Below are 26626 nucleotides of genomic sequence, written 5' to 3'. Positions count from 1 at the left end.
ATTGGATTTAGTTTATCAACTCTTTAGAAAACAAAAAGGAAAAGAAAAATATCAAATTTGTAGATCCCGTATCTGGGGTCGAGTATTTACTGGAGGCTTCTGCTGCTGAGGTGCTTGGGAAAGGATCATCCGGGAATAGTGTCGCAGGCTTCTGATGTCTATAGCTTTGGAGTTGTGCTGCTTCAACTTTTTTACGGAGAATCATCTCAAGATTTTGCATCACTACCAGCTGAGCTGGTTCGATCTGTTAATCATACTCATGAATTGCCTGCGGAGCTGGTGGATGTCGTTTGTCTGAGGTACGGAGACGAGCAGGCGCTGGCACAAGTGTTGCCGATGGCAGCGGGTTGTGTTGGCACAGTCGTGGAACGTAGGCCTACGATATTTGAAGTAGTGAAGGTGTTGGAGGAAATTGAATGTTCACCTGTTCAATCAGGATTGGAATCCGTACAGAGTTACCGGACATGAGGAACTCCGGATAGAAGAACGGCCATCGAGACTCCAGAAGAGAGCTGAATAAGTTGATACCAGAGTTTGATGCAGAGAAAAAAAAGAAGAATTCTATTACGATAAAAGGTCTGTAAATGTTAACAATGTGTAGTATCTCGTTGGTCACGGAGGGTTCTTCACCTGACCACCACTCTGAGTCGGCTCAAACGTACTCGCTGTGATTATACAATACAATAATGCATTATTTTATGCAATGGACGCTCCACTTTTAAATCCTAAGTTCTCAATTCCATAACACTAAACACACTCCACAGGAAAAGGAAAAGAAAATTGGGACACCAAATTTGATACAAGCAAGAGGTGAGGGAGGATTACATATTCAAGCTATACTAATCTCAATGACACTGCCATCATCATAATCCAACTGTGATATAGAACTAGCTGAATCTGCAGGACGACTCTGGACCTCGTTCACTAAGTGGGATGGATGCTCTGGAATCTTCAAATCTTTAACATCACCTTCCAACATCTCCAACACTCTGTTCATGGATGGACGATTATCTGGATTCATTTGTATGCACCACAATCCAACTATTGTCATCTTCTCAAGTACACTCTTTCCAATCCCATTTTCATCATCAACATTGTTGTCCTCTTCTTCAATAATTCCAATCCCCTCGCCTTTGTTAATGCAGTCATATATCCAGTCTGGGAAATACTTGGTAGAATCATCTTTGTTTCCCCCCAACTCTCTGTTTACGCCTGCCATCTCCATCAATAGCATCCCAAAACTATACACATCGGCCTTGTGAGACACTGGGCCGATACACCTGTTGATGAGTTCCGGAGCAACATAGCCTATGGTGCCTCTAGCTGCCGTCATCATCACTGTGTTCTTGTCTACCGAGTATAACTTTGCAAGCCCGAAATCGGAGACCTTGGGGACAAACTTGTCATCAAGAAGTATATTGTGGGGCTTGATATCAAAATGCAAGATCTTGATATCGCAACCACAATGCAAATAGTGAATCCCTCGAGCCACTCCAATTGCAATCTTGAATTTCATATCCCAAGCCAATGAAGATGCTTTTTCTGGGTTGAATATGTACTTGTCAAGAGAACCATTTGGCATGAAATCAAAAATGAGGACGCGCTTGGATCTCTCTGCACAATATCCAACAAGTTGGACAACGTTGAAATGGTGGATCCTCCCAATTGATCCGATTTCATTGATGAAATCTTTGTCATTTATTTTGGCTTTTCCCAATAGCTTGACTGCCACATAAAGGCCACTTCGAAGCTTTCCTTTGTAAACAGAGCCGAAGCCACCTTCACCTAGTTTTTCTCGAAAGTTTCTAGTCATCTTCTTAATGTCGGCATAGGAGTACCTGATAGGGGACAGATGGTTGTCACTTTGTAGGAAGCTCTCTATTTCCTCGTACGCGGACAAATGCCTTCTTCGGAATATGTAGATTAAGAACCCCATTGCGCAGAGAAACCCTACGATGAATCTTACTTCCAAGCCGAGAACAACACTATTAAAAAGTTTAATGCGTTGTACTTCATAATATACCCCCGGTGGGTTACCCATAAAGAATGGGGGACCGCGGAGCAGGTGCGTTGGGATAGCAACAAGGGTTTGAGGACCAGGGAGCTCACCAACGGACATAGAACGGGGGAGCCAGGCTGCATTTCCACACATATTATTGCAAAACAGAGTGAAAACATATCCCAATAACAGAAATCAATCCAGACAAAAGGTGTGAAAGAAGTCTTTACAGGTTGTTGTTTCAGTAAAAAAAAAGGTGACAAGTCCAATGGTGATAATGATTTTTGCTGGAATGGTTATCCCCCCAAATACAATAGCTGCAAATTTCTGTACAAAGTTAATCACTGTCTACATACAAATCTCTTATGAAAATTAATTTATTCTAGACATTGAATTAGTAGTCAATAAATAAATAGTGCAGCAAAAATTTAAGAACTCACCAATTATGAGCAATAAAATCATGAGACAGCCTCCATATGGACCTAATGAGGAATACAATCAAAGTTGTAGAGATGTGTATATATAGGATGATGGTCTTTTTAGAACTCTTCTTAGAGTGCTGTAGAACCAATCATATCCATTAGATCTATGCTTCATACTCATACTACTGTGTGTGTAAGAAACTGATATTGTGAGTTACATGTAAAATATTGATATATTGTTATGGCGTATTATTAAATTTCTTGACTTGAACAAGATGATGCATTCCTCATTAACTGAAAAAATAATTTAAATAAAGAGTTACGTGAAATTCAAAGTATGAGATATTTTTAGGAAGGAGAAAGCAATTACCTTTATTAGTTGACGACCATATATATATACTTACGGGAGTTATCAATTACTAACTTGACCTTTAATTGCTAACTACGACTAATTTAAAATCATAAGATTAGTAGAGATCTAGTGGTCTACAAATTGACACGGGTAATTTTATTTTATTATTATTTAAATTTAAAAAGATAAGAAAACTAATAAAATTATGATTTTTGATCAAAATGTCAATATAGTGTATTAAATATATCAATACGATGTCTTGAATATGTAAATACAATTTTGAATTAACATTGTATACACATTATATTGACATATTTTGATAACTATATTGACATTAAACTGCTTCATAAAAATCCGAAAATTTGAGATTTTTTTTTTCAAAAAATTTGACATCGGAACATACGCAAGCGAGATCTCGTTAGAATCCTTATAAAATTATCTTTAATTTGATATATGTTGTGCGCAAAAATAATTTAAATTATGGTAGTTATATGAATTTACAGTTTTGTGATATTTTTCCAAAAGTTAGTTATAACTAATTTGTTGTTAATTGACCTTAATAATATTTTTTTTTGCAATATATTGATATTCTAAGTTGAATGATTTTAGCCTTTAATTTGAAGATCTAATGCATATCATTTAATTATAGTTAGCAATTTAAAGAATAGTTAGTAATATAACACACCCTTATATATTTACTTCCTCTGTCCGCGAATAGGAGTCCCGGTTCACTTTTACCATAAATGGTAATACGGTCTCACCTTCCACTAACTCATTCCACTCACATTTCATTTAAAACTAATATATACAAGTGAGACCCTGTTCCACTAACTTTTTTATTTTTTAAATATTAAAAATTCTAAATTTAGGGTTTCAGGTCTAAATGTCAACACAGTGAATTGAATATATCAACATCATGTTTTGAATATGTCAACACAGTTTCATATTAACATTTTACATGTATTAAGTTGACATATTTTGTTAGTTATATTGATATTATCTGCTTAACAAAAAATACTAAGATTCATAAAAAAAAAATCATATTTTGCTCGAAACATATGCAATTGAGATCTCGTTGGAATCCTTATTAAATTATCTTTACTTTGATATATATTGTGGGAAAAAAATTAAATTGAGATAGTTATAATCATTTAAAGTTTAGAGATATTTTTCAAAAGTTAGTTACAACTAATTTGTTGTAACTTGACCTTAATACCCTTACTGACTTATTTTTATTATCGTATTGACATTCCGGGGCTATGATCTAAGCCCTTGATTTTAATATCTAATAGCTATTATTTAATTGTAGTTAGCAATTAAGTATTGAATAGCAATATAACACTCCCCCACACCCCTATATATATACTTCCTCTGTCTGCGAATAGAAGTCCCGGTTCACTTTTACCATAAATGGTAATACGGTCTCACCTTCCACTAACTCATTTCACTCACATTTCATTTAAAACTAACATATACAAGCAAGACCATGTTCCACTATCTTTTTTTTCACCCACTTTTCTTTATATTTCTTAAAACTCGTGCAGCCCATAAATAAGACTCCTAATGGCGGACGGAGAGAGTATATATCACTACTTGTTATATTCTTCTTAATTTATAAAGTTTGAATAACAGATTATCTTACCTTCAGGTGATAGGAAGGTTTCCTTGATGTCGTCTGCAATTTCAAGAACACAAAAAGGTATCAACATTAGAAATAAAATCCTAAACTTGTAAACAAATGATCTATTCTTACCCCATTTAAGTAAAAGCTGTGAACGCAAGCAACCTTCTCGGCTGTAGCGACACCTCAAAACGATCCAATTTAGATTAAATCCATATAGCAGGAACTGATGGATTTCTGGGAGCGACACATTATTCAAATACTCCAAATTAGGTGTATTAATCCAATAAGATGTTGCTAGTACAGAGTTTAATGTGCACATAGAGTCCATATCTTTGACACGCATGTCTCCAACATTTATATATGTATATTTGCTATATTGTTCACAATCAGTAAGTTGGGTGAAGAGGGTAGAATTATGCAGCGGATGCTCGCAGCTCACCAAACTAATGAACTTATATAAGCCTCTGATAAAAGGAAACCTGAAATAATAATCAGACGATGAATGTATAGGGAAAGAGCAAATGCTGCTGTCAGTGGAAATTTCAGAGACCCTCATGGTGAAGTTTTGGTAATCGATTGCTTTGACATAGTATTTCCGGGATTCGATGTAAATTAAGGTGACGTTGTTTTCGCATACTAACTCGTAGCCGGGATCGCTACAGTTGCTGAGGCGGAAAGGGGAGCTGATATTGCGAATGAGGCCACAGGAAGAAGGGGGACATTTTGCATAACAATTTTGAATGAATTGAAGTGAGAGAATGAAAAGAGATGAGTAAGTGAGGAAGAGGAGGTTTTGAGTGATCATCACTCTTGGCTTCATATTTTTCCAAATGCAAGGCTCTGGATATATGACAACCCAATTATGCATAATGCTCATCCACTCAACCACCCAATATTTAATAGAGAAGCAAACCAATAAATGAAAGACTTGTAAGTCTTCTCTTCTTGATTAGTCTAGGGTTGCTTGTACTAATTTCTACCATAAATGATAAACCCTTGACTAAGTCTTCTCTTCTATATTTATGAATATGAAAATATTTAAGAAAAATGTTTTGGAGACATAATGTCTAAGACATAACGAGGTTAAAGTAGTAATTTTTTTATTTTACATTTAATTTTAAATTAAATTTATATTGTGTATATGTACTTTGTTGCCCCTGCATTTATATATGGAAGTAGTATTAATTAAGAGCTTGATAAGGTTAATTTGATTATTTGTAAAATATAGAGTTCTTAACTAAATTTACTATATCAAGAAAAATTAAATTATATTTCAAAATATAAATAACTTTAAATTATTATTTTTTTACATCATTGTTAATGCTAGTATTGACCATAATTAATATTTACTTTTCTTTATTAAATATTGAAATTTTACTATATCATGTAGCAACAAATTTGGAGTATGCAATTTTGATTTTAAAATTATTTGAGATGCAGTTTTGATTTTAATACTAGTTGAGTACGTAATTTTGATTTTAAAATTTTTACAATTTAATATTAATTCTTTACATTTCATTTTTACTATTATTTCTGGAATTACAACTCAACAAAAAAAATCACATGTTCATAACTAATACTCCTATATTTAACATTTTAAAGCCATATATTTAAAATCTTCTCATTTTCTAATATTAAAATTACTAACTAAAAAAGTATATTATTAATGGAGCTTACTAATTTTCTTAATTCGTAATATAATTAGTTGATGTACGATATATTAAATAATCTAAAATGAGAAAAGTGAATTCATCCAATTATTTTCGTATTAAAAAATACAATAATTTTTTATTTTTGAAACATTATAGTGTTAATTTTCTAAGCATAATTTTATAGAGTCGAAGTCTAACTAGTAGTACTTGTCAATCAAAATATAAAAAGAATATTGCATGTGATAAAAGTTAAGAAAGTTAATACAAAAATACAAAAGATAACGCAAATAAATGATTCATCATAATAACTACTACTATTAATTTAATCATACAATTCAAATTTGAATAAGAAATTTAACAAAAAAAATACTAAAATTAACTGGCTATGAAAGTATAACATAAAAAAAGAAAATAACTCATAATTAAATTATCAACTGGTTAGATAAAAAATTATTTGAAAAAATAATAATATATGAAGTTATCAAATTATTTTATTATTAAATAATAATTTAGTATGCATTATAATACCTAATTTATAATCTGAATTCATGATTTTTAAATAAATAATATAGTATAAAATTAACATGAAAAAAATGGCATGTAAACATATAAAATGTTTTGAGCATGATTGTAGCTTATCTCTAATCAAATCAACAAATATGCATTTAGATAAAGATATTTAATTTGATTTAATATTCCTTAATTAGATTTGTATCCATTTAATATGATATTGGATAAAGTAATCATTATAAAAAATATATCTATGTTAAAATGCCATAAGAGTATTATGTCTTAGAGACATTATATCTCTAAATCACTATTCAATATTTAATAGCAGCAGTCACAACAACCAACCCACCATATTAAAAGTGAAGTGGGACTTTTTCAAAATAACTTAAGAGATTATTTTGTATATTTCATTTTGAGTCCTTCGAGAATAAAGGAGTGATTTGTATACTTGAGTAATTTGTATACAATAAAATAGTAATTTGAATACTTGAGTAAGTTTCTTTTTCGCATTTATTTCGTAAAAATGATAATAAATAGTTAAAGTAGATATTATCATTTTTATAAAATGAGTGCAAAAAAGAAACGACTCAACTACCTTGACACGGAAGGAGTACTATTGAATATTACTTGAGAACTTAATCCAAAATTCAGTCTGAGAATGTAGTTGGTTTTCCATTATTGTTGATAGTGATATGCTAAATAGTCATTTAAATCCTACTCCAAAGTCAACAAAACAAATTAGAAGAAGAAAAATTGGTCATAGATCTTAAGATGTGAGTTTTGTGGTGGAAAAGTATGAGAAAGAATGATGATCACTCAGAACCTCCTCTTCCTCACATGTTCATCTTTCTTCATTCTCTTTCCAACTTGCTATATGCAAACTGCACCTCTTCTTCATGTGGCCTCGTTACAATATTAGCTTCCCTTTCCGCCTTACCAACTGTGGCGATCGTGGTAACGAATTACTATGCAAAAACAATGTCGCCTCCATTTATATCCACTCCCGGAAATACTATGTCAAAGCAATCGATTACCAAAGCCATACTATGTTTGGTATGATGGAATAGAACGAGGGAATTAAAACATAGATTCCAAACACTATACACACACTGCACATACGCGCACACACACTACACACTAAATACACCTGCTGCACACACTACATATAATATACTCACAATAAAAATTTGAATTAAATTAAATTAAATTATTATAGCTTCAAATCCAATTATAACATAGTTACAAATCTATTATACCAAACATTGTTATAATCTCTTTGTCCCATTAAATATGCAACATTTGCTTTTGCGCACTTTTTGAATAAATTATACAGTAATAAATAACTAAAGTGTTGAAAAAATAAAGTAAGAGAGATAATAATGTAGAGGAGAGTCCCCTTTACATTATTCTTTTTTTTATTTTATTTTTTCTCCACTTTAATGATTTATTATCATTTTTCAAAATATGTGTGAAAAAACAAACCTTTTCTATTTAATGAGACAGAGGGTGTATTTAATTTTTTCCTTCAATTTAAACTTTGTGGATGATTTTTGTTTAATTTTTTAACTATCAACTAGGATTTATTCTACCCAAGCAGGATAATGTTTAGTATTGTTCCATTGGTTCAACAATATGAGTCATTTTTCACTACAAATAGTAAGTAGACTTAGCAATAGACCTAGGTTGAACTTAATCGAGATTCAATGTAAGAAACTGAGTCCAGTCCAACTCGTTTCTGTCATGAGCCAAGGCTGAGCCGACCTCAAGCAACCTAGGCTGAAATGGGGTTGGATCGGCCCAGTCTAGTTGGCAACTTTATTATATGTTTCAAATTTGCATTTACTCATTACTCTTCTATATATGAATTTACATTCAACTACTTTTTTAATAAAGTATTTCTTTATAGTTGTTATCTCATGCAAATAAAAAAGTGGCTTAAACAAAGAGAATGTTACTTTTAGTTAAAAACATGATAAATTCAGAACTAGCGTATGTAATTTTTTCACTTCGATTTCTTAAAATAAACATAAATTAATTTACTCCATTATAAGTGTTTTATTATACATACGACATGAAAGCAAAATTGAGCTTAACATTTTTTCTGGTTTAAACACGTCTATCATAAATGATGGAGACAAAGTTTTTACTTTTATCTCTACCTTTTTTTTGTGTATTACGGTTCTTTAAAACTTGAATTTTATTCCTAACATGTGTAACGAGTATGCTAGATTAATAAATATAATGAGAAATAATCTACAATTGGATGTAAAATTAAATTTAAAAAAAAATCATTTCATTTGAAAAGATTCAACAACTTTGATAGTAGTACTTATATTTTTTTTTCTCGAGGGAACCCATATCATAGTTTCTACATACGCAATTTTATGAAAATGAACATATAAGAATGAGTTATTGACTATTCAGGGATCCCAAATCATAGTTCCGTACATACACAATTTTATGAAAATAAACATAATAACTATGCTATGAAAGAGGAATCACATATCATAGTTCTAACACACACAATTTTACGAAATAAACATAACCAAGGATGCCTTTGATTTAGAGGCATAGGGAAGAGGCCGTCGTTGATGATTGAAAATACTACCATAAAGTATTTTAATTTTATATGAAAGCTACACTAATGAGAAAGATCGTTGTTACCATAATGTTGGACGCCAACTAACGATATAATTAAAGTGTTGTGACTTTAACGATAAATAATAAATACAATTATCACTAACGACAAAGATCATTATCACAGACAGTGTTGTTCAACGGCGAACAAACGAAAAAATCGTTGTAAAGTTACAAAATTATTCTATCATCAAATAATAAATTGCGCATTTAATTTCAAAAGTACTCGTGTTTATTGAATATTCGACAAATGTCCACCGACGACAAAGATCATGTGATAATATACAAGCATAAATAAGAGTTTTAACATAAATATACAAGCTTAGTTTAATTTAAATTAGAATTATTATTTTATCAAATAGCGAATATATAACATAAGATTAGCAGTTTGTTTTTATCGATAAACTAACGACAAAGATCTCCATGACAATTACTGTTCAACAACCGACATACGACAAAGAATGTTGCAAACTGCAAAAAATTAAGATTTTCAGCTTAAAAAACAAGCTTAGTATAACCCATGTCCTAGTTAATTTCACTATCACCATTCATTAAAATTCAAGAATCTGGAATAAAAATAAGAGAATCATTTGACTTTGCTTATGAATGGGATCCCACTTAATAGTTCCTACATTCACAATTTTATGAAACTAAACATAATAACTCTGCTAAGAATGAAGGATCCCATATCATAGTTCCTACATACACAATTTTATGAAAATAAACATAATAACTATGCTAAGAATGAGGGATATCCCATTCCAATATCATCCTACATACACAATTTTATGAAAATAAACATAATGCCTATGTTAAAATGAGGTATATGGAAGAGGGCATGATTGATCTTGAATGCACTGGTCCTCCTCATCCCATTCCATTTCCAAAAATTAAATCCCAAAATTAGCAACATGAGATCAAAGATGCATACGATTCCAAACACTTTCCATGATATTTCTCCTTTATTTTAATATTTTTATATTAAAATCCTTTTAAAATTAGTCTAATTTATTGAAATGAAGATAATACTTTTCATGGATTCTAAAAAATAAAAAAACAAAAAATAAATTGTTACCATGGCATACCAGAATCCCGTTGAAGAGCAACAACACATTGCTTCTCCACCCCACTCTCCTCATCATTTAATAATAATAATAATAATAATAATAATAATAATAATAATAATAATAATAATAATAATAATAATAATAATAATAATAATAATAATAATAATAATAAGATCCCAAAAGGAGGACACCATCGATCTTGTAGCATAGGGGAGTGAAACTAACAAAAGGAGGCTTCTCATAGGCATATGGGAGAGGACACCATCGATCTTGTAGCATTGGTCCGCGTCATGCCATTCCATCACTGGAATCTGCAAAATAAGATCCCAAAATTAAAGTACACACGATTGTGTGTGTGTTTTTATAAAATATTTTGTAGTCACACTATGTAAATATTTTGTAGTCACACTATGTATATAGAGATAAATGAACCGATATATAAGTTTCACGAGTTAATATATTATCAGATGATTTTGAGATAAAATCCTTACCTTCTCCATCTTTTGAGAGTCATTACGCTCGCGAAGCTAGACTAGCCACATGCCTTGTAATCGTTGTGCGATTGTAAGGTTGCTTTCATTGTCGATGTTCGGGTAGACTTCTCCCTCAGTGGCTCTCGTGAGATTTCTAGCCCTTCTTACACCATCTTCCTCCTATAATAAAAAATAATATAAGTACCAAAATTCTGAGAGAAAATATATACAACTTTGTTTATGTAGAAGCTAACCATTTCCAGAAAGATGAAATTAACCAGATATATTTCAAGTATAAAATCACCATTCTATACAAATTTATTAAAAATAATATTATACATATAAATTAGAAAGTGAAACCCTATAACTAAAATACACATAAGTGTGTGAATGTGTGTGTGTGAGAGAGAGAAGCGCATACATCTTCACTGGAATTGGATCCTGATGCCATTTCCTTGAAGAAAGTGAGCTATTTGAGAGAGAAGAGGCAAAGAAGAATGAAGATAGCAGTTGAGACCGAGAGAGATGAGTGAAATGTGTGTGAGTTGAGAGGCTATTTATAGATGGCATTTGCCAAAAATAAAATTTTAATTATGATGAAAAAAGCATCCTCTTATAATAAAATGTCAAACGATTCTCTTTCGGAAAAGACAGGGATCTTATTTATTTCAGATTTTATTATTTGTTGAAAGTTTGTCTAAAGTAATTATGACCTAAAGAGCCAAACAATTCTCTTTACGAAAGTGGTGAAAGTGTATTTAATTATGACCTAAATATAAACAAAACTTTATTTTATACATGGTGAAACTCTTATTATGTAGCTTACGATATTTGTCGTATGTAAGTCGTTGTTTTATAGTTATCGCGACGATATTTGTTGTTAGTTAATGGTTAAAAACAAACCTTAAATCTAACATTAAACTCTTTATTTGGTAAAAAAAAATAACACGTATTTAAATTAAACTATGCATTTTCATGGCAAAACTTTTATTTTCGTAATTTACAACTATATTTATCATCTGTCGTTGCACAGTAATTATCACTGTGATCTTTGTCGTTAGTTGACATTTGTCAAATATTCAATAAACGCGGGTACCTTTTGAAATTAAATGTGAAATTTAATATTTGGTAATAGAATAATTCTATAACTTGCAACGATCTTTGTCGTATTTTGGCCGTTGAACAATATTGTTTGTGGCAATGATCTTTGTCGTTAGTTGACAATCATATTTATTATTTGTCGATAAAGTTACAACAATCTTTGTCGTTAGGATGGAGCATGTGGAGACAGTGAAGCCATGGTGTGGGGTCGACATAAGCGGTGACGACGTAGAAGAAGGAATGGGGCATGGGTTAGAGGTAGGGGTGGCAAATCGTGCGTGTCGGGTCGTTATCGTGTCGACACGATAACGACACGAACACGATAACAACAAACACGAACACGACCCGTTAAGAAAACCTCAAACACGAACACAAACACGACCCGCTACCCTCAGACACGAACACGACACGAACCCATTAACGACACGAACCGTTTCGGGTCAACACGACACGAACACGACACGAACCCATTAATGACATGAAAATAAGTATTGAAAAATGAAAATAATAAGAATAATAATATTAAAATATTATGTGTTAATAAGAATAATAATATTAAAATATTATGTGTTAACGGATAACACGAACACGACACGATCACGCATTGTTAACGGATAACACGAACCCGACACGAACACGACACGAAATTTTCGTGTCCTTAATGGGTCGACCCGATAAGAACACGAACACGATAAGCTCTGACCCAAACCCATTAATTTCGTACCGGTTCGTGTCGTGTCAAAAATTGTCAGCCCTAATTAGAGGGTGTATATAAATAAAACAAAATGCAAAGGATAGAAAACCTTTTCAAATGAAACATCGTCGTTTTAAATAAAATAAAATGAAAATGATTGTAAACTGTGAATTAAGGTTGTTAGTGTCTGATCTGAAAAGCAACTCCACATTGGCCTATTTGTAAACTGTGAATTGTTGTTGTTAATGTCTGATCCAAAATATGGATATGATACATGAATTATACTTATGTTTGATACCTTTGTTGACTAGTAGTAATATGTTATATGTTGTGAAGTTGTTAGTGAAGTAGGGGTATGATTTTTCTTGTAATATTAAAATTGCATATGGTAAATGGTGATTAGTTTTGGTTTTAATTTATTAAATTGCATAAGGCAAAAGAAATTGTGTTCGGTTGAAATCAATTAAGGAATTAATGGCCATTTTTGATGGATTTATAAAGATGTTATGACATACTGTATAAGTTTGCTAGCCAAAACGAATTTTGTCGGAAGAACAATAGTAGCACTATGTAAAAACTGAACTATTTACAATATAAGTTGTAATGAAAAGACTGAATCTCAGGCTATAAAATGGATAGTCAGATTGAAGACACTTTCTTGTGTTTCTGTCATAAAACTGAAGCAAACATCTCACTCACAACCTGACATCTAATTCTAACTTTTAAATTGGGGATTATTTAGATGCGTGCATATATTGAAGGAATTAAAAACATACAAATTGTAAATAACAACATCTTAAACAAGCAGCACCAGTGGTCTAGTGGTAGAATAGTAACCTGCCACGGTACAGACCCGGGTTCGATTCCCGGCTGGTGCATATTTTTTTTCTTTTTTTAAAGCCTTTTGATATTTTATAAGCCTTTTGATATTTGGTGTTTAGGGTTCAGGGTTAAAGCCCATATTAATTAATTAATTGAGGATTATAACTATCATTAGCAATTACTGACTGCAGAAGTACAGAACATACCAGCCAATATTTTTCAATGCAAAAGAGTAACATATGTGAAATTACTAAAACTGAAATACTAGAGCATTACATTAAACCAACACAAACTTAAACCAAGTTCAAAACTGCAAATGCAGAGCCAGAGCCCTCAACTGCCAGGCTGCTTTGGAAAATGCAACTTGATCAACGGGGGAAGTTCGGTCAGATCAATCGTGGACTTGCCCAATAGAATGCTCTTCAGCTTCGGATCACAGTTGACTACATTCCTGTTGACTGGATCCTATAGCAATTGATACAAATGATCAAATACAGTTCAAATTTTCTAGAAGCTCAAGCAGTTCGTTACTACAACCTACGAACGAACCGTGCTGCTTTTCTTTTCTCTATCACAGCACAATATATCAATCACCATTCACCACCATTTACATACAACAGTTGCTCATCAACACAAAAAAGTCATGCTTTGTGCTAGCAAGAAAAGGAATTTTGGATCATATCAGGAATTTCAAGAGAGACGTATATATGCATATATCATTTAGAAACTCTTATCTGCCAAGTTGTTTCTAGTCCACCTATAAACAATTATCATAAATGAGACGTATATATGCATATATCATTAAAGAGAGATGTAAATATGCATATATCATTTAGAAACTCTTATCTGCCCAGTTGTTTTTAGTTCAACTAAAAACAATTATCAGAAACATAGGTGAGTACTAATGATGTGGATTTTGGAGCTGACCTGGAGATTGTTATCCTTGATATAACCCCAAACACGCTTAAAGCAACCGAGTTGTGAACTTTGAGACTGGCCCATGAAATCTCTAAGCACGGTAGGCAAATTCACAATGTCGATCAAAGATGCAACTTTCTTGGGGTTGTCTGTAACAACCTTCTTCAACCTCTGCGGAAGCATTCTCACCAGTACCTGCAGCCCCTAAACGATTGCAATAAAACATCAGCAGCTAGTCATCTGTTGTTATAAAACATGTTCCATCAATGCATTACTGACATTCACTTAACCATATCCAAAAATCTTTTCCTTGAATTAGTGGTAAAAAGAGACATAATCAAAGTTTCTTGACGCGAAGACCTCAAAATTCCAATAGTTTATTTCTTTAGGGGGTAGGCTTCTCATTAGCTTATACAATAACTTCCCAACATAATCGTAAATCCAATCAAATTTTCTGTTTTGGCTCCTCTGAGATTTGTATAAGCTAAAAATTTTTATAAGAAGGGCGCCTTCAGGCCCTTTAACGCAGAATAATAGTTCAAGATAGTTTTTTGTCACTTTTCCCTAAGCTTATAAGTCAAGCATAAATATTTCAAGTAGGCAGAAACTAGTATTCTTCAAAGCAAAAAACTAGTTATTTCACCCAATTTTCAAGCTAAAATGTGGAGTAACATAGGTGAATGGCTCTTGCCCAAATTAGGGCATGATAATTGCAAATTTTTGCTCACACTAGATCACATATAAATTCGAAGTTTTGAAGGCAGCCATTAAAGTGTAAAACTAACACAAATCAACATCATTATCTTATAGTCTCTTTCCACCAAAACCTCAACAGTTAGCATCCACAACTAAGAGTTTCATTATTAAATATAAAAATGTAAAATGTGGAAACTTGAGTTGATTACCTAATACGAAAGTAAGGCCATCGAAAATCCTATCCCCACATTTCCATTCCCTCAATTTCTGATCAACGTAATGGATTCCCTCAAAATCCCCCCTTTCTGCAACTCTTATCGACACACACTGTTTTGAAAGAGTAGCGAAAGGGAGAAGATGGAATTTAGCGATGGCCGTGTTGTTGGGGGCTTTTTTGTTTGATGATTAGAGTTGTTAGAGAATTGAGAAAGCATGATTGATTGATAACAGAGTTGGAAACGGTGATTACCTGAACTCAAATCAGCTTCCTGATTCTTGTTGTGGAACAAATTAGAGAGTCCTCACAGTTTACAGAGCAATGCGACTAGGTTTCATATATCTCCAAATGTGAATTATCCAGAATTCACCCGCGCGTGGGAGAGCGTGAAAACAAATGTTAATTTTATTTAAGTATCAAAATTGGTCTTCAATACTTTATCTTTTAAATTTTTGCATCCTCAACATTTCAACTTGGATTACAATTAGTCACACACTATTAATTCCATCAATTTTTAAACGGTTTTAACGATTTTGATGGTTTTAACGGTCCTATTCGAGTTAAACCAGTTTAAAAATCGGTCAAAATCGGGTTAAAATCGTTTAAAAACTAACGGAATGGTTAGTGTTGGATCAATTGTAATTCAAATTGAAATGTTGAGGATGAAAAAATTCAAAAAATAGAATATATGACCAAAATCATAAAATGAACATATGTTAAGGACAATTTTATAATCATATTTTAAGAGCAATATTATAATATAATTCGTGGATCGAGATTAGGTGTATATTAATTGGACTGGTCCATTAGTTATGGACTTTTGGCTAATTTAAATCCACGGGCTAATTTGTAACTATAAATGTTTGGATTTTAGGTTAGCCCGATAGACTAATCGACTAAAAATTGACCATGAAAATTAGTGAGTATACGCACATTGTAATTTTGAATGCTAGAATAAATTAGAAAATGACATTGGATAAGAATGAAGTTTATTTAATTTGAAGTTGTTGAATAATTTAATTTATGCACTAGAGAAAAATGTCGAACCTGAGCACCGCCCGTGCTTTCTAATTAACGAGCACTTTTCAAAATTCATCGAGCACGTAATGAAAACATTAACAAGCACTTTCTGAGTATACAATCTAATGCTCGGTCTAATCCAAGCCCTTTTGCCTAGCGGTAAAGGGATGTTTGGATATGGCGCCATATCCTAGAGGTCACGAGTTCGACCCCTAGGAGGTCCAATCTGGAATTAATTTCCTATGTGGACCTGACAAGCTTATGGGCTTGTACCCAGCTGTGGGGGGTTAAGTTTGCTTGTGTGGGCCTGTACCCAGCTGTGCGGGGGGGGGGGGGGGGGGGGGGTTAAATTTGCTTGTCATAATTCGTGTGGGCCTGTACCTAGCTGTGCGGGGGGTTAAGTTTGCTTGTCATAATTCGAACTCATTTCAGGGGTAGATGGGGAACCATTGACGATCCTCTAAAAAAAAAATCTAATGCTCGGTCTACTTTAGCAAAAAAAAGAAGAAATATTTTAACACGTTACACACCAGTGCACCACCATAGTGCATGCCTGCTCGGTAAACTGCTTGACCACATTATTGCTCGGTAAGAGCATCTCCAATGCTAAATAGGCCAGCAATAGGCCAGCCACTCTCTCTCCCTGCCACGTCAGCAGCATTAAAAATCCACCTGCCACATCAGATTTAGACCAGCCATAGGCCAGCCGCAATAAAAATAATTCAAAAAATACTGCATTTATGGAATTAAAATTACGATTAAATTACGGAATTAAATTTACGACACATATACGGGAAAATTAATTCATTTCATTCAAAAAAAGTACAAATATTTAAAAAAAAAATACATGATTTTTTTTTTTAAAAAAAGGGCTTCCACACACAAGCCCCGCCACTCTCTACTCCTCGTCGCCGTCGCCGCCGTCCTCGCCGTCCCCGTCGCTGCCGCCATCCATGGTATCTGAGCCCACGTCAGAACCCGCTAGTCGTGCCCTCGCGATTTCCAAATCAACCCGCATGCTCTCGAGCATCGAGTGAAGAAACATCTTCTCCGTGGGGTCAGTGGCGGTCATCCAATCTTGGAAGACCTTGTACATCTGATCCCGCGTATGGTTACGCGAATGGAGAGTGTACTCGAGTGGGGCGGGTGGGAGGGCGGAGGACTAGACCTCCTGGGGCGATAGGGGGGATCCTCCCCTCGCAGCCCGTTGCGCCCGCTTTTGTCCAACCGGGCGAGGGCGACCAGCAAATGAAGGAGGGGATGGAAACTCCTCAGCATCCGGGGGGAGGTCGTGGGATCCGCCGCTGCTGCCGCTGTAGTCGCCGGAATAGTTCAGCCTCTGCTTCTTCGGCCACCCAGCGTCGCACCCCGCCCGGAACTTCTCGGAGTCATTCAGCAACAAAAGCACTCCCAGAAGTTGAACTCCTTATACTTCCCCGCCAAGGGGAACTGACTCTCGGCTATCCTCCGGGCGTCCTCCTCATTCTGCCCACTAGTGAGCTGACGGACGGCGTTGGCGTACAACGACAAAAAACGGCCGACCGCGGCCCTGATGCACTCCCACCCCTTCCGGACCTCCTCCCCGCTGAAGTCCTTCCCGTGCGGGCAGTGCCTCCTATAGGCAGCTCTGATCTTCGCCCACATGTTGACGACCCGCTGGTTGTTCACAACCAGCGGATCGTCGCACACCTCCAACCACCCCCTGGCCACCCCGGCGTACTCATCCTCCGTCCACTTCCTCCGGCCGAGGGTGTCGTTACCAACGGGCTGCGACGACTCGCCGACCGCCTTGGCCTTCCCCTTCGTCTTCTTCTTCAGCGCGGCCCGCCTCGCTGGTACGGGAGTATCCGGATCCCCGAGATCGATCCCCATATCATGCAATGACAGAAGGTCATCGCTTGTGAACTGCGTCTCCACTGGGATCGACGTGTGAGACGAAGCCGTCAAAAAATCAAGCGAGGGACGATATACCGTGTCCCCTCCCGGTGACCCCTGCATCCCGGGTTGCATACCGTGCTGCATCCCCCCTGCATCCCTCCCTGCCACATCATCCCCATCATCTGCTGCAGCATCTGCTGCTGCATCTGGGGCATACCTCCCCACCCCGGCGCTGACTGCCCACCGCTCCCCTGCCCCCCGCCCGGCATCCCCCACGGCATACCCCCCTGGTTCCCCCCCTGCATCCCCCCCGGCGCACCGGCCATCATCCCCATCAACTGCCCCCAAGGGATGTTAAACCCTGGGCCCATCTGGCCCCATCCAGATTCCATAGGTACCGTGGGAGTCTGAGATCCACTCGTCGCTGGACTGGACTCGTTGTTGTGATACATCGCTCGATGATGCTCTTGGACAGAAAGTTAGAGAGAGAGAAAACTCGTTAAAACAAGTGCTGCAAATGAAAATGAAACTAAAATCGCGTTTATATAGGTTTTTAAAAAAAAAAAAAAAACAAAAACAAAATTCGGCGCTGGCGATCGCTGGCCGATCGGGCCGCCACAATGGCGGCCAGCGCCGAGCGATCGGCCAGCCCACGGCGACCCGCTCGCCGATTTCCCGCTGGCCGCCTCTAATGGTTCGGCTAGTCGATCGGCCAGCGCCGCAAATCGACTAGCCGGTCGCTAGCCTACCATTGGAGATGCTCTAATGTAGATGTGGAGCCAAGTAAATAGCTGGTACATCTAGTGGGAACCAATTCAACTCATATTTTGGTCGAAAAATTGGAAATCGTCGAGCACCGCAGTGCTTGGTACCGTCGAAGCCGGAACATTTTGCTGAACATCATCCCAAGCATCACAGTACTCGATAATATTAATCGCTTTTGGTATCATTAGTCGATGTCGCGATGAAGACCATAAATTAATGTAAATTGGTGACATAAATGTCAATCAATTTTTATGGATAAATGCACGGGTATAAGGAAGAATTGAAGGAGAAATCACTTCAAGAGAATAATGGTAGTATTAGAGTTATGATCACCTAAAAGATTATATATTATGTTTCATTTGATGTACTTATTATCATCCATCTATACTATGACTATTGGAATATAGTACGGAGTATTAGATATTACATGTGTAGCATTTTTTTGAGTTGGGAAAAGAGAGACGTATATATGCATCTATCATTAAATCTCTACAAACTTTAACTTTGCAATAGTAATAGTTTAAGAAGAGTCAAATAAAAAGGAATGCAATATATACTGACGGTCAATAAGGGGTAAAGACAATGAAATCTAACAAACTAAAGTGAAAAAGTTACAAATTTATATTCTTTGCCAGTATCAACAAGCAAAGTCCAATATAGAAAATCAACCACAGAAAGAGATCAATACCTAACCTAATTTGTCGCATTTCCACACCAATATTCTTCGCCTGTTTTTCAAATAATTCGGTGAAAACGTTGAATGATAAACTAAACAACAAAACTCTAAACCAAATGGTCACAAGATTTATTATTGCTTTACTTTTTAGAGAAAAGGAAATTTTTGGCTTCTCTCTCTCCCTCCACATATTATTTTCTTAAATCCCACTTGACATACACATACACACACCATATGAAAAACAAGAAATTTTTTAACCAAATGACAGTTTCTTAATCCAAATTTTGATATTACTTTCAAGGGTCAGAAGATCATATCATTACCTTGGATTGAATTCCCAGCATATCTTCATCAGCCCCAAAAGAAAAACTTTTGAGCAAATTCATAACAATATACAAAAATTTTGGGTTCATCAAGAAAAGACATACCTAGAGTGATGAGCAATGAGAAAAGTTTAAGAGAGCTGAGGGGAATGAAGCCTGGTCCGAGATCATTCTGCACATATATGGATCGAAGCTAGAATGTTCTCGAACCAGACAACATTCCCCTGAACATCTCATCACTAGTATCCTTGAGGGGTTTGAAGAAGTGGATCTTGATGTCTCCATGCATTGATGTTTCAAGGAGACTTATATATACACATGTGTTTGTGTGAAGGAGAGAAGGGAAGGGGGATAAGGGATTTCTTTTTTGACAATTATTTCCACTTTGTACTTTCATGCTTTTCACACACTGGAATTCAAACAAAATCACCATTTTTGTCACACAACCTTTTCATCTTATAACTAACTTGTACTCCTACTATCAAACAAAATTTACTTACCAAGTCGCACCTAATTTTGTACGTACCGTGTTGGAAAACGATAAATATATTCGAGCATTGACCAAAATGAGTATATGTATATATATTTCCACGTAATTTATTACAATTTCCGTGTCAAAATTTCCGGTGCGGAAATGTAGGCTCGATCGGGCCATATTTGCAACTCGCTGCAAAAAGATCAGGCCGTTTTTGCAATATTTCAAAGGTCGTTCTATTTTTTGCAACACGGGCCAAAGGTCAGCCGTATACTATAATTAACCCTACTCTCCAATAAAAATGATCATAGTCTATATGGGTTCAATGTTATGCCATTTTCAGCTCAATGTGTAAACATTACACAGATCAAAAGCATGTTATTTTCGGGAAATGCTCCATGATCAGTCTTATCAGCAAAAAAGAAGTTATTAGTACTAAAGATTGTTTCTTTATATTTAATCAGTAATAAACAATTAAGAGAAATTATTGTGTGAAGAGTGTTACTTCTACATTCCACTAATAGTAAAAAGCAGTGAGTTTAGGCAGAAGTAGACAACATTCATAAATGAAGCCGTTATTTACCAATTTCGAGTGATTCCAACCTTAAAGATGAAGCAACAAATAAATGGTGCATGTGGTGGTTAAGGATGTCTCCATAAAGAAGAGTACTTATAAAGAGAATTAATTAAGTAGGAGAAGAATGAATCTTTCTTGAACATGCTCTAGTATGCTTTCTGAAGATGTAAATTTTGGTTAGGGGTGTAATCGAACCGAGTCGAGTGCTTTAGTGTTCATATATTATCGAGCCCGTATTATCTCATAGTGAAATTAGAGTTATAATTCAATAAAGTAATCTCTTCCAAAATTATATTCTGGATCGGCCATTGTCAAAAATGATAGATACATCAAACTCAACTTCTCTACCTTTGAAAATGACAAAATCTACAAATATCTATGTAAAGGGGTTTGACAAAGTCATGTGGGAAGAAAGATCAATGTTGGGCTGTTCATGAATTGCAAACACTATTAAAAAGTTTGTTGAAATTAAAGTGGTCCAAATCATGTCATAACCTAATTAGTGTCTACCTACATAGTGAACATGAGCATATCACCCCACATGTCATGTAAATGCTTTTCTTGTGATGCTTGTTAAAACTATAACATGCAAGTAGGGTTCTAGCCGGTTCCGGTTCCAAGGGGAGTGGAATCGTAACCGGACTGACAACCCTATTTATGGTCTAGTTTTGAATCGAAAACTTGCCATTTCAGTTTATGTTCAAAATTGGTGGGTTTTTTCATGATTTTCAATATTTTTTGCCAATTATTTCGAGTTTTGAGCCAATTTTTTCTTTTTCTTTTTTTGCCAATTTTTTTGGACTGCGACCGCCGGTTCATGGTTAAACAATGTTAAAACACTGGTGGTCCAGTTAAAACCTAACAATTCTACACACAATGTCCTAAATAATAAATGCTAATGAAGGGAACTACTATAAATTCCTACATTCGTCCCACATTAAATGTCACATTTATTGTGAGCGCGAGTTTTAAGAAATGTAAAGAAAAGTAGGTTGAATAAGTTAGTGGACTATGAGTCCCACTTATATATATTAGTTTTATAATAAAATGTAAGTACAATTGGTTGGTGGAATGCTTTAGTAAAAGTGAAATGTGACTCTTATTGTGGGACGGACTGAAAAGGCAAAATGTGACATTTATGTGGGACGGAGGTAGTAATTGACTATCGTCGATGGAATATTCCAATGCAGATTACCGTAATTCCGTTGACAACCAACCAAATCCAATATTCTTCTACTCGGTTAGGCTCGACTCATATACAAACCTAGTTAGGATCCTGATAATTAGCTAAGGAAACAAATAGAGGCAAACGATGAAGACACTATATCTTAGTTGATTTCACACTTCCCCTCCAACCATTAATTATAAGATGTAGGGGATATTTCACTGATTTTTATAGACATATGGATGACAATAAAGTGCGGTTCAGTTGGTAAGACGTTTTTCCTTCAACCGAGATCAGAGGTTCGAATCATCACGAGTAGATGGGAAATCATTGTTGATTCTCTTTAAAATAAATTGTCATCACGAGTAGATGGGGAATCATTGTTGATTCTCGTTAAAATAAATTGTAGACAGATGGAAATGAAAATATTTGGGCTATGATGTTGGGCTTACATATGAGCTACCAATTTTCTAGGTTTTTTAGATTTGGGCCTTTTTATGCAAATTGAATATGGATTAACAAAGCGGGAACTCCTCTCTCTCTCTCTCTCTCTCTGTAAAAGCTTCCTCGACACACCGCCAACAGCAAGCTCGCAGAAATTCATCATCGAGAAAAATGGAAACGCCGAAGCACACATGCTTGAAGCTCCAATTACCGATGGGCGGCGGCGTACCTGAACCCGTTTTTGTGAAGGGTACCTGGTACCCGACCCGATTCGACATTTCCGTAACCGACGGCCTCCAGGCTTGGACTTGCCATGGTAGGTACACTAATGGTAGCCAAATTTGTTGAATTTATTTATTGATTTGATTATTTTTTGTATGCGGGAAAGCTACTGAGGAAGAGGTGATGGAGAGAGCGTCGTGCTGGGACCAAACGGCGCCGTACTACATTGACTTGGCCGAGAGGTATCTCGGCTTTCAGCAACCCGGGTCCGTTTACGGATTCTCGGATGCTGGAGGCGGATGCAAACGGGTATGTTTGAGCTTTCGTTTTGATTGTTCCTTACCAATTGGTTCAGTTATTTAGTGGAATTTCGTGAATTCAATTTTTGTGTAATTTGTAGGGATTGTTTTAATTTGTGCTCTGATTTGGGGGAATTCGATGGTTTTTTGTGTAGTAAGGCTGAAAAATGGAGACTTTGGGAATAATATGAAAATGGATGTAGAAAATGCTCATGATTTTGATATGAGGATTCAGTTCACATAGTGATCATTTAATTAACATTAAACTGACATGGTAGATTTATGGATTTCTATGGCCGAGTGAGTTTATTGATTCTGAGATGATATAAGTAAATGATAAGTTATATCTGTGAAACTTTCTCTATGTTCTCATTCGCAAACTATGCTGATTTTAACATGTGTCAATGAACTCTGTTTACCATAAAACTATTGAAGTCATAATTTTTATGGTGTAGCTTGTAGGAACTATGCTGATTCTCCCATGTGTATGGATTTTTCTAGGAATTTCTTGTACTAACAAAATCTATGTAGAGAGTTGGATTTTGTTGTTAACTACAAAATGAAGTGAGGTTTCTCTACTATACGAACGAAAGGGCGGATTTATGTCATTTTTCAGTATTTGATGCATTAATGAAAGCGAATGCAAAGTTGGGTATTCTGTGTCTATTTTGATGGAATCAGGAGTGGGAGGAGTCGATTAGTTGACTAAGTAAAAAAATCAGACTTCTAAATGAGTTCAGCCTATTCATTTTCTAGTAAAGCTACTACGTACTTTTTCTATTTGTAAGCATTTTCTTTACAACCTCTTTCTGTCATAATAAAATTCTCATGCAGATCTAAGCCCTCCAAAACCTTCCTTCTTCTACCATTGATATTGTCGATCAGAATATCTTATTTTTCACCAAACTTGAGGTTACTATATTGAGTTATCAACAATAAGTGAAAACAGTCTTCCTATTGGAGGGATAGGAAAAATATCCAATGATTACTTTTTTTACGCGTGGTTTCTGATTTTGCAGTTATCGTGGACGTTTGAGAAGGAAGGTATGAAACTGGAATGGCGGTGGAAATGCCACCCTTTGCCCAATAGCAAACAAACCACAGTGGATGTGTTGGACTTTCTTATGGATGCTAACATAAAGCTGAGTGTAAGAGAGAAGACTTTATATCATATATTGCGCTCTATCGCATTATAACCCTTGCAACGTGCTACGCTGCAGATCCAATTCTATTTTCTTTTGGCAGGAGTTCTTTATATATGTGCAAAATTGTCACTTGCTTAGTTTTTTTATAGATCTTGTGAAAACTAACTGTAGACTACATGCACACAAACTCTATCCTCTCTCACTCTCTTACACAAAAGAACAAACTATGATCGCTGTTGATATGGTTCTCTTTTTTGAATAGGAGGAGGTTGTATGGAAATCGCAGTCGTTTGACAAGCTCAAACTGGAGGCTGAAAAGTGCCTAGCACAAAGTGAGAAACTCAGCAGTGAGAAATCAGAGTTTGAATCTGAAATATATGGAAAGGTACAATTTCCAGGCTCCTGACCGTGACTGCGTCTCCCTCAACCGTCTCCTATATATTTTATATTTTTTGTCTTGTGAGTGTTACAAGTGTAATCATAATTTTTGCCATAACATGTCAATTTTTCTTGCAGTTTGTTCAGGTCTTGAACTCAAAGAAAGCAAAACTGAGAACGCTACGCAATAGGCTCTCCAAAAAGCCCTCAGCTGAAAATTCCCCTCAAGAAGAAGTGTCCTCAGATAGTGGTGAAGAAAGTGAAAAAGAACAAGTGTCCTCGGACAGGACTGAGAGGATGAAGAAGATGAAGAGGACCCAGCAAAAGATGGTGGCGTTTCCTCTTCTAAAAACGCCCCAACCTCTAAGCCCCGCGGTAGAAAAAGGAAGTAAGAGAGCATAGGGTTTGTGATATTGTATGTACATTGAAAAAAAACTCCGAATTGAAATGAAATTTACTTCTCATACTTGCAAATATTACAAGAAATTATACATGAATGGATACATTCATCTCACGAGAGTGAAAGCAAAAACAAACATATCAAGGAATAGTATTCCATCACGATCTAGTGAAACTGGTGGCAATGGGGATGACAACAAGAAGAATAATGGCTAGCAGCAGTATGATCCCGATGCACAAGCATCGCCGGCTGCTCCTCTGGTGATCCTTCGCAACCTTGAGGTTCTTCGCTCCAGCGCTCACATACTGCTGCGCGTTCATCACGTGGTGCTCGATGTCGTCCATCTGCTCGCCCTGCGCCTCCACCATCACGGCCATGTCGAGGAATATCTGGTGCAGCTCCAGCAGGCTCTTCTCGATCTCCTTGGCTGCGTCGTGCCGGTCCTGTATCTCCACCACCGTCTCCACCACCTTCCCCCTCCCGTGCTCCTGGATGGCCCTAGACAGCAGCTCCTCCCCGCCGTTCCCGTCGCCGCCGGAGATGATCTTCTCGATGACCTCGTCGTCGGGATGCTCCCCCGTGACGGTGAAGTAGCGCCTCCCGACGTTCTCCTTGTACTCGGTCATCATCCGCTGGCGCAGCGCCTGGAAGTCCATCATCAGCTCCTTGAGCTTCTTCCGGAGGCCGTTGGTGACGGCGGAGCGGGTGCGGTCGACGGGGGTGCCCTCCTTGCAGCCGGAGAGGCGGCGGTTGAGGGCGTTGGAGCGGTCCATGTCCTCGAGGCGGGCGCGGATGGCGCGGGCCCGCTTGAGGACGGAGAGGATGTCGGCGTTGACGGAGGCGCGGAGGGACTTGAGGGCGTCGGGGTTGTGGAGGGACTTGCCCTCGTCGTGGGAGGCTTGGAGGCGGGCGAGGGTGTCTCGGATGGCGGCCATCTCTTGCTTGACTTGCTCGGCTTCTTCGAGGAAGGAGGTGAGGTTGGTGTCGATGGGGGTCGTCACGCCCATTTCGAGGTCGAGGTCTTTCATGGCTTCCTTCTTTAGATCGACGTAGCTCGTGAAAGATTTGGTCATCAGATCGTTCATCTTGATTTGCTTGTGTGTGTGTCTGTGTGTGTGTAAAGAGAGAGAGAGAGAGAGAGGTGATTGGTGGAATGAAGTGAGAGAGCAGTACTGAATATATTTGAATAGATTGAGATTTAAATTGGAATAGCCGTTGAAGTTGAGGAAGCAACGGCTAGTTTATTTGAAGCCGACAATATACTTTTCATCTGGCAATTCTATCGGATCCGATGAATGTATTTAATATCGTAACCGATGCAAAAATGTATTTTAATAAAATGTTTTTTTTGTATATTTACTTTTGTTTTTATACTTGATGGTGCGTATTAATTTTATATTTTACTTATTACTCTATAATTTTAAACAATTTAAAAAATAGTTAATTAAAGTAATTTGCAAAATTAATAATGTTACATTTGTTCTTTAAAAATAACGACTATTTTCATTATGGCACGTCTCTTAAAATTATGCATTTCTAATTTAAGAAAAGTTTTTTTTTCTCTCCAGTGATGTACTAGAACTAATTCTCCATTAACAAGACTTTAATAATTTTTTCTTTTGGTCTCTTGTTTTACTAATTGTGCGTTAAAATCTATGCCGTTTTAAAAGTTGCT

The 26626-nt window shown here is 36.2% G+C and overlaps 3 protein-coding genes, 1 non-coding gene and 1 pseudogene across 10 annotated transcripts; 2 read left to right on the top strand and 3 right to left on the bottom strand.

The window, feature by feature from the left end:
* Positions 1 to 533: 533 nt before the first annotated feature.
* Positions 534 to 5235, bottom strand: LOC125218409 (rust resistance kinase Lr10-like). Of its 3 annotated transcripts, XM_048120070.2 has the most exons (5): positions 4527 to 5235; positions 4416 to 4448; positions 2440 to 2481; positions 2230 to 2316; positions 534 to 2136 (listed from the first exon to the last, which is right to left on the bottom strand). In XM_048120070.2, the coding sequence occupies exons 1-5, from the start codon at positions 5215 to 5217 to the stop codon at positions 830 to 832; spliced, it is 2160 nt and encodes a 719-aa protein (XP_047976027.2). In that variant the 5' UTR covers positions 5218 to 5235; the 3' UTR covers positions 534 to 829. The 3 variants fall into 3 exon arrangements, 2 of the variants coding, with proteins under 2 accessions (XP_047976027.2, XP_088920132.1); XM_089064006.1 differs by having other exon boundaries at positions 4416 to 5235; XR_016135172.1 differs by lacking the exon at positions 534 to 2136 and having other exon boundaries at positions 2219 to 4448; positions 4527 to 4631; positions 4877 to 5014.
* An 8103-nt stretch (positions 5236 to 13338) lies between these two features.
* Positions 13339 to 13409, top strand: TRNAG-GCC (transfer RNA glycine (anticodon GCC)). The gene has a single exon. It is a non-coding gene; the product is annotated as a tRNA-Gly (tRNA).
* Positions 13410 to 13547: 138 nt separating this feature from the next.
* LOC125217343 (SWIB/MDM2 domain superfamily protein) lies at positions 13548 to 15573 on the bottom strand. 4 transcript variants are annotated; one of them, XM_048119013.2, is made up of 4 exons: positions 15437 to 15543; positions 15177 to 15294; positions 14281 to 14466; positions 13548 to 13818 (listed from the first exon to the last, which is right to left on the bottom strand). In XM_048119013.2, the coding sequence occupies exons 3-4, from the start codon at positions 14452 to 14454 to the stop codon at positions 13687 to 13689; spliced, it is 306 nt and encodes a 101-aa protein (XP_047974970.1). In that variant the 5' UTR covers positions 14455 to 14466; positions 15177 to 15294; positions 15437 to 15543; the 3' UTR covers positions 13548 to 13686. The 4 variants fall into 4 exon arrangements, with proteins under 4 accessions (XP_047974970.1, XP_047974967.1, XP_047974971.1 ...); XM_048119010.2 differs by having other exon boundaries at positions 14281 to 14475; positions 15437 to 15541; XM_048119014.2 differs by lacking the exon at positions 15177 to 15294 and having other exon boundaries at positions 14281 to 14475; positions 15437 to 15573.
* Positions 15574 to 22587: 7014 nt separating this feature from the next.
* Positions 22588 to 25017, top strand: LOC125185344 (DNA repair protein XRCC4-like; annotated as a pseudogene). Its single transcript, XR_016135027.1, has 5 exons — positions 22588 to 22823; positions 22896 to 23038; positions 24048 to 24176; positions 24436 to 24558; positions 24690 to 25017. The product of XR_016135027.1 is annotated as a DNA repair protein XRCC4-like (transcript).
* SYP111 (syntaxin of plants 111) lies at positions 24994 to 26110 on the bottom strand. The gene has a single exon (XM_048102846.2). The coding sequence runs from the start codon at positions 26034 to 26036 to the stop codon at positions 25110 to 25112; it is 927 nt and encodes a 308-aa protein (XP_047958803.1). The 5' UTR covers positions 26037 to 26110; the 3' UTR covers positions 24994 to 25109.
* Between the last annotated feature and the right edge of the window lie 516 nt (positions 26111 to 26626).

Source organism: Salvia hispanica, chromosome 2 (assembly GCF_029641045.1).
Source record: "Salvia hispanica isolate PSC_SH4W2 chromosome 2, Shi_PSC_v1, whole genome shotgun sequence".
NCBI classification, from domain to species: Eukaryota; Viridiplantae; Streptophyta; class Magnoliopsida; order Lamiales; family Lamiaceae; genus Salvia; species Salvia hispanica.
This window is presented reverse-complemented; position numbering and strand designations above follow the sequence as displayed.

What these genes read in the sequence shown, in the direction of transcription:
- LOC125218409 (XM_089064006.1), bottom strand. Translation starts at nt 5,217, where the DNA reads ATGAAGCCAAGAGTGATGATCACTCAAAACCTCCTCTTCCTCACTTAC. An exon ending in AACCTTCCTATCACCTGAAG is followed by an intron (nt 2,482 to 4,415) that starts GTAAGATAATCT and finishes ATTCCTCATTAG; the next exon opens with GTCCATATGGAGGCTGTCTC. An exon ending in TTTTACTGAAACAACAACCT is followed by an intron (nt 2,137 to 2,229) that starts GTAAAGACTTCT and finishes GTGGAAATGCAG; the next exon opens with CCTGGCTCCCCCGTTCTATG.
- LOC125217343 (XM_048119014.2), bottom strand. Translation starts at nt 14,454, where the DNA reads ATGCTTCCGCAGAGGTTGAAGAAGGTTGTTACAGACAACCCCAAGAAA. An exon ending in TCAAGGATAACAATCTCCAG is followed by an intron (nt 13,819 to 14,280) that starts GTCAGCTCCAAA and finishes CAATTGCTATAG; the next exon opens with GATCCAGTCAACAGGAATGT.
- SYP111 (XM_048102846.2), bottom strand. Translation starts at nt 26,036, where the DNA reads ATGAACGATCTGATGACCAAATCTTTCACGAGCTACGTCGATCTAAAG.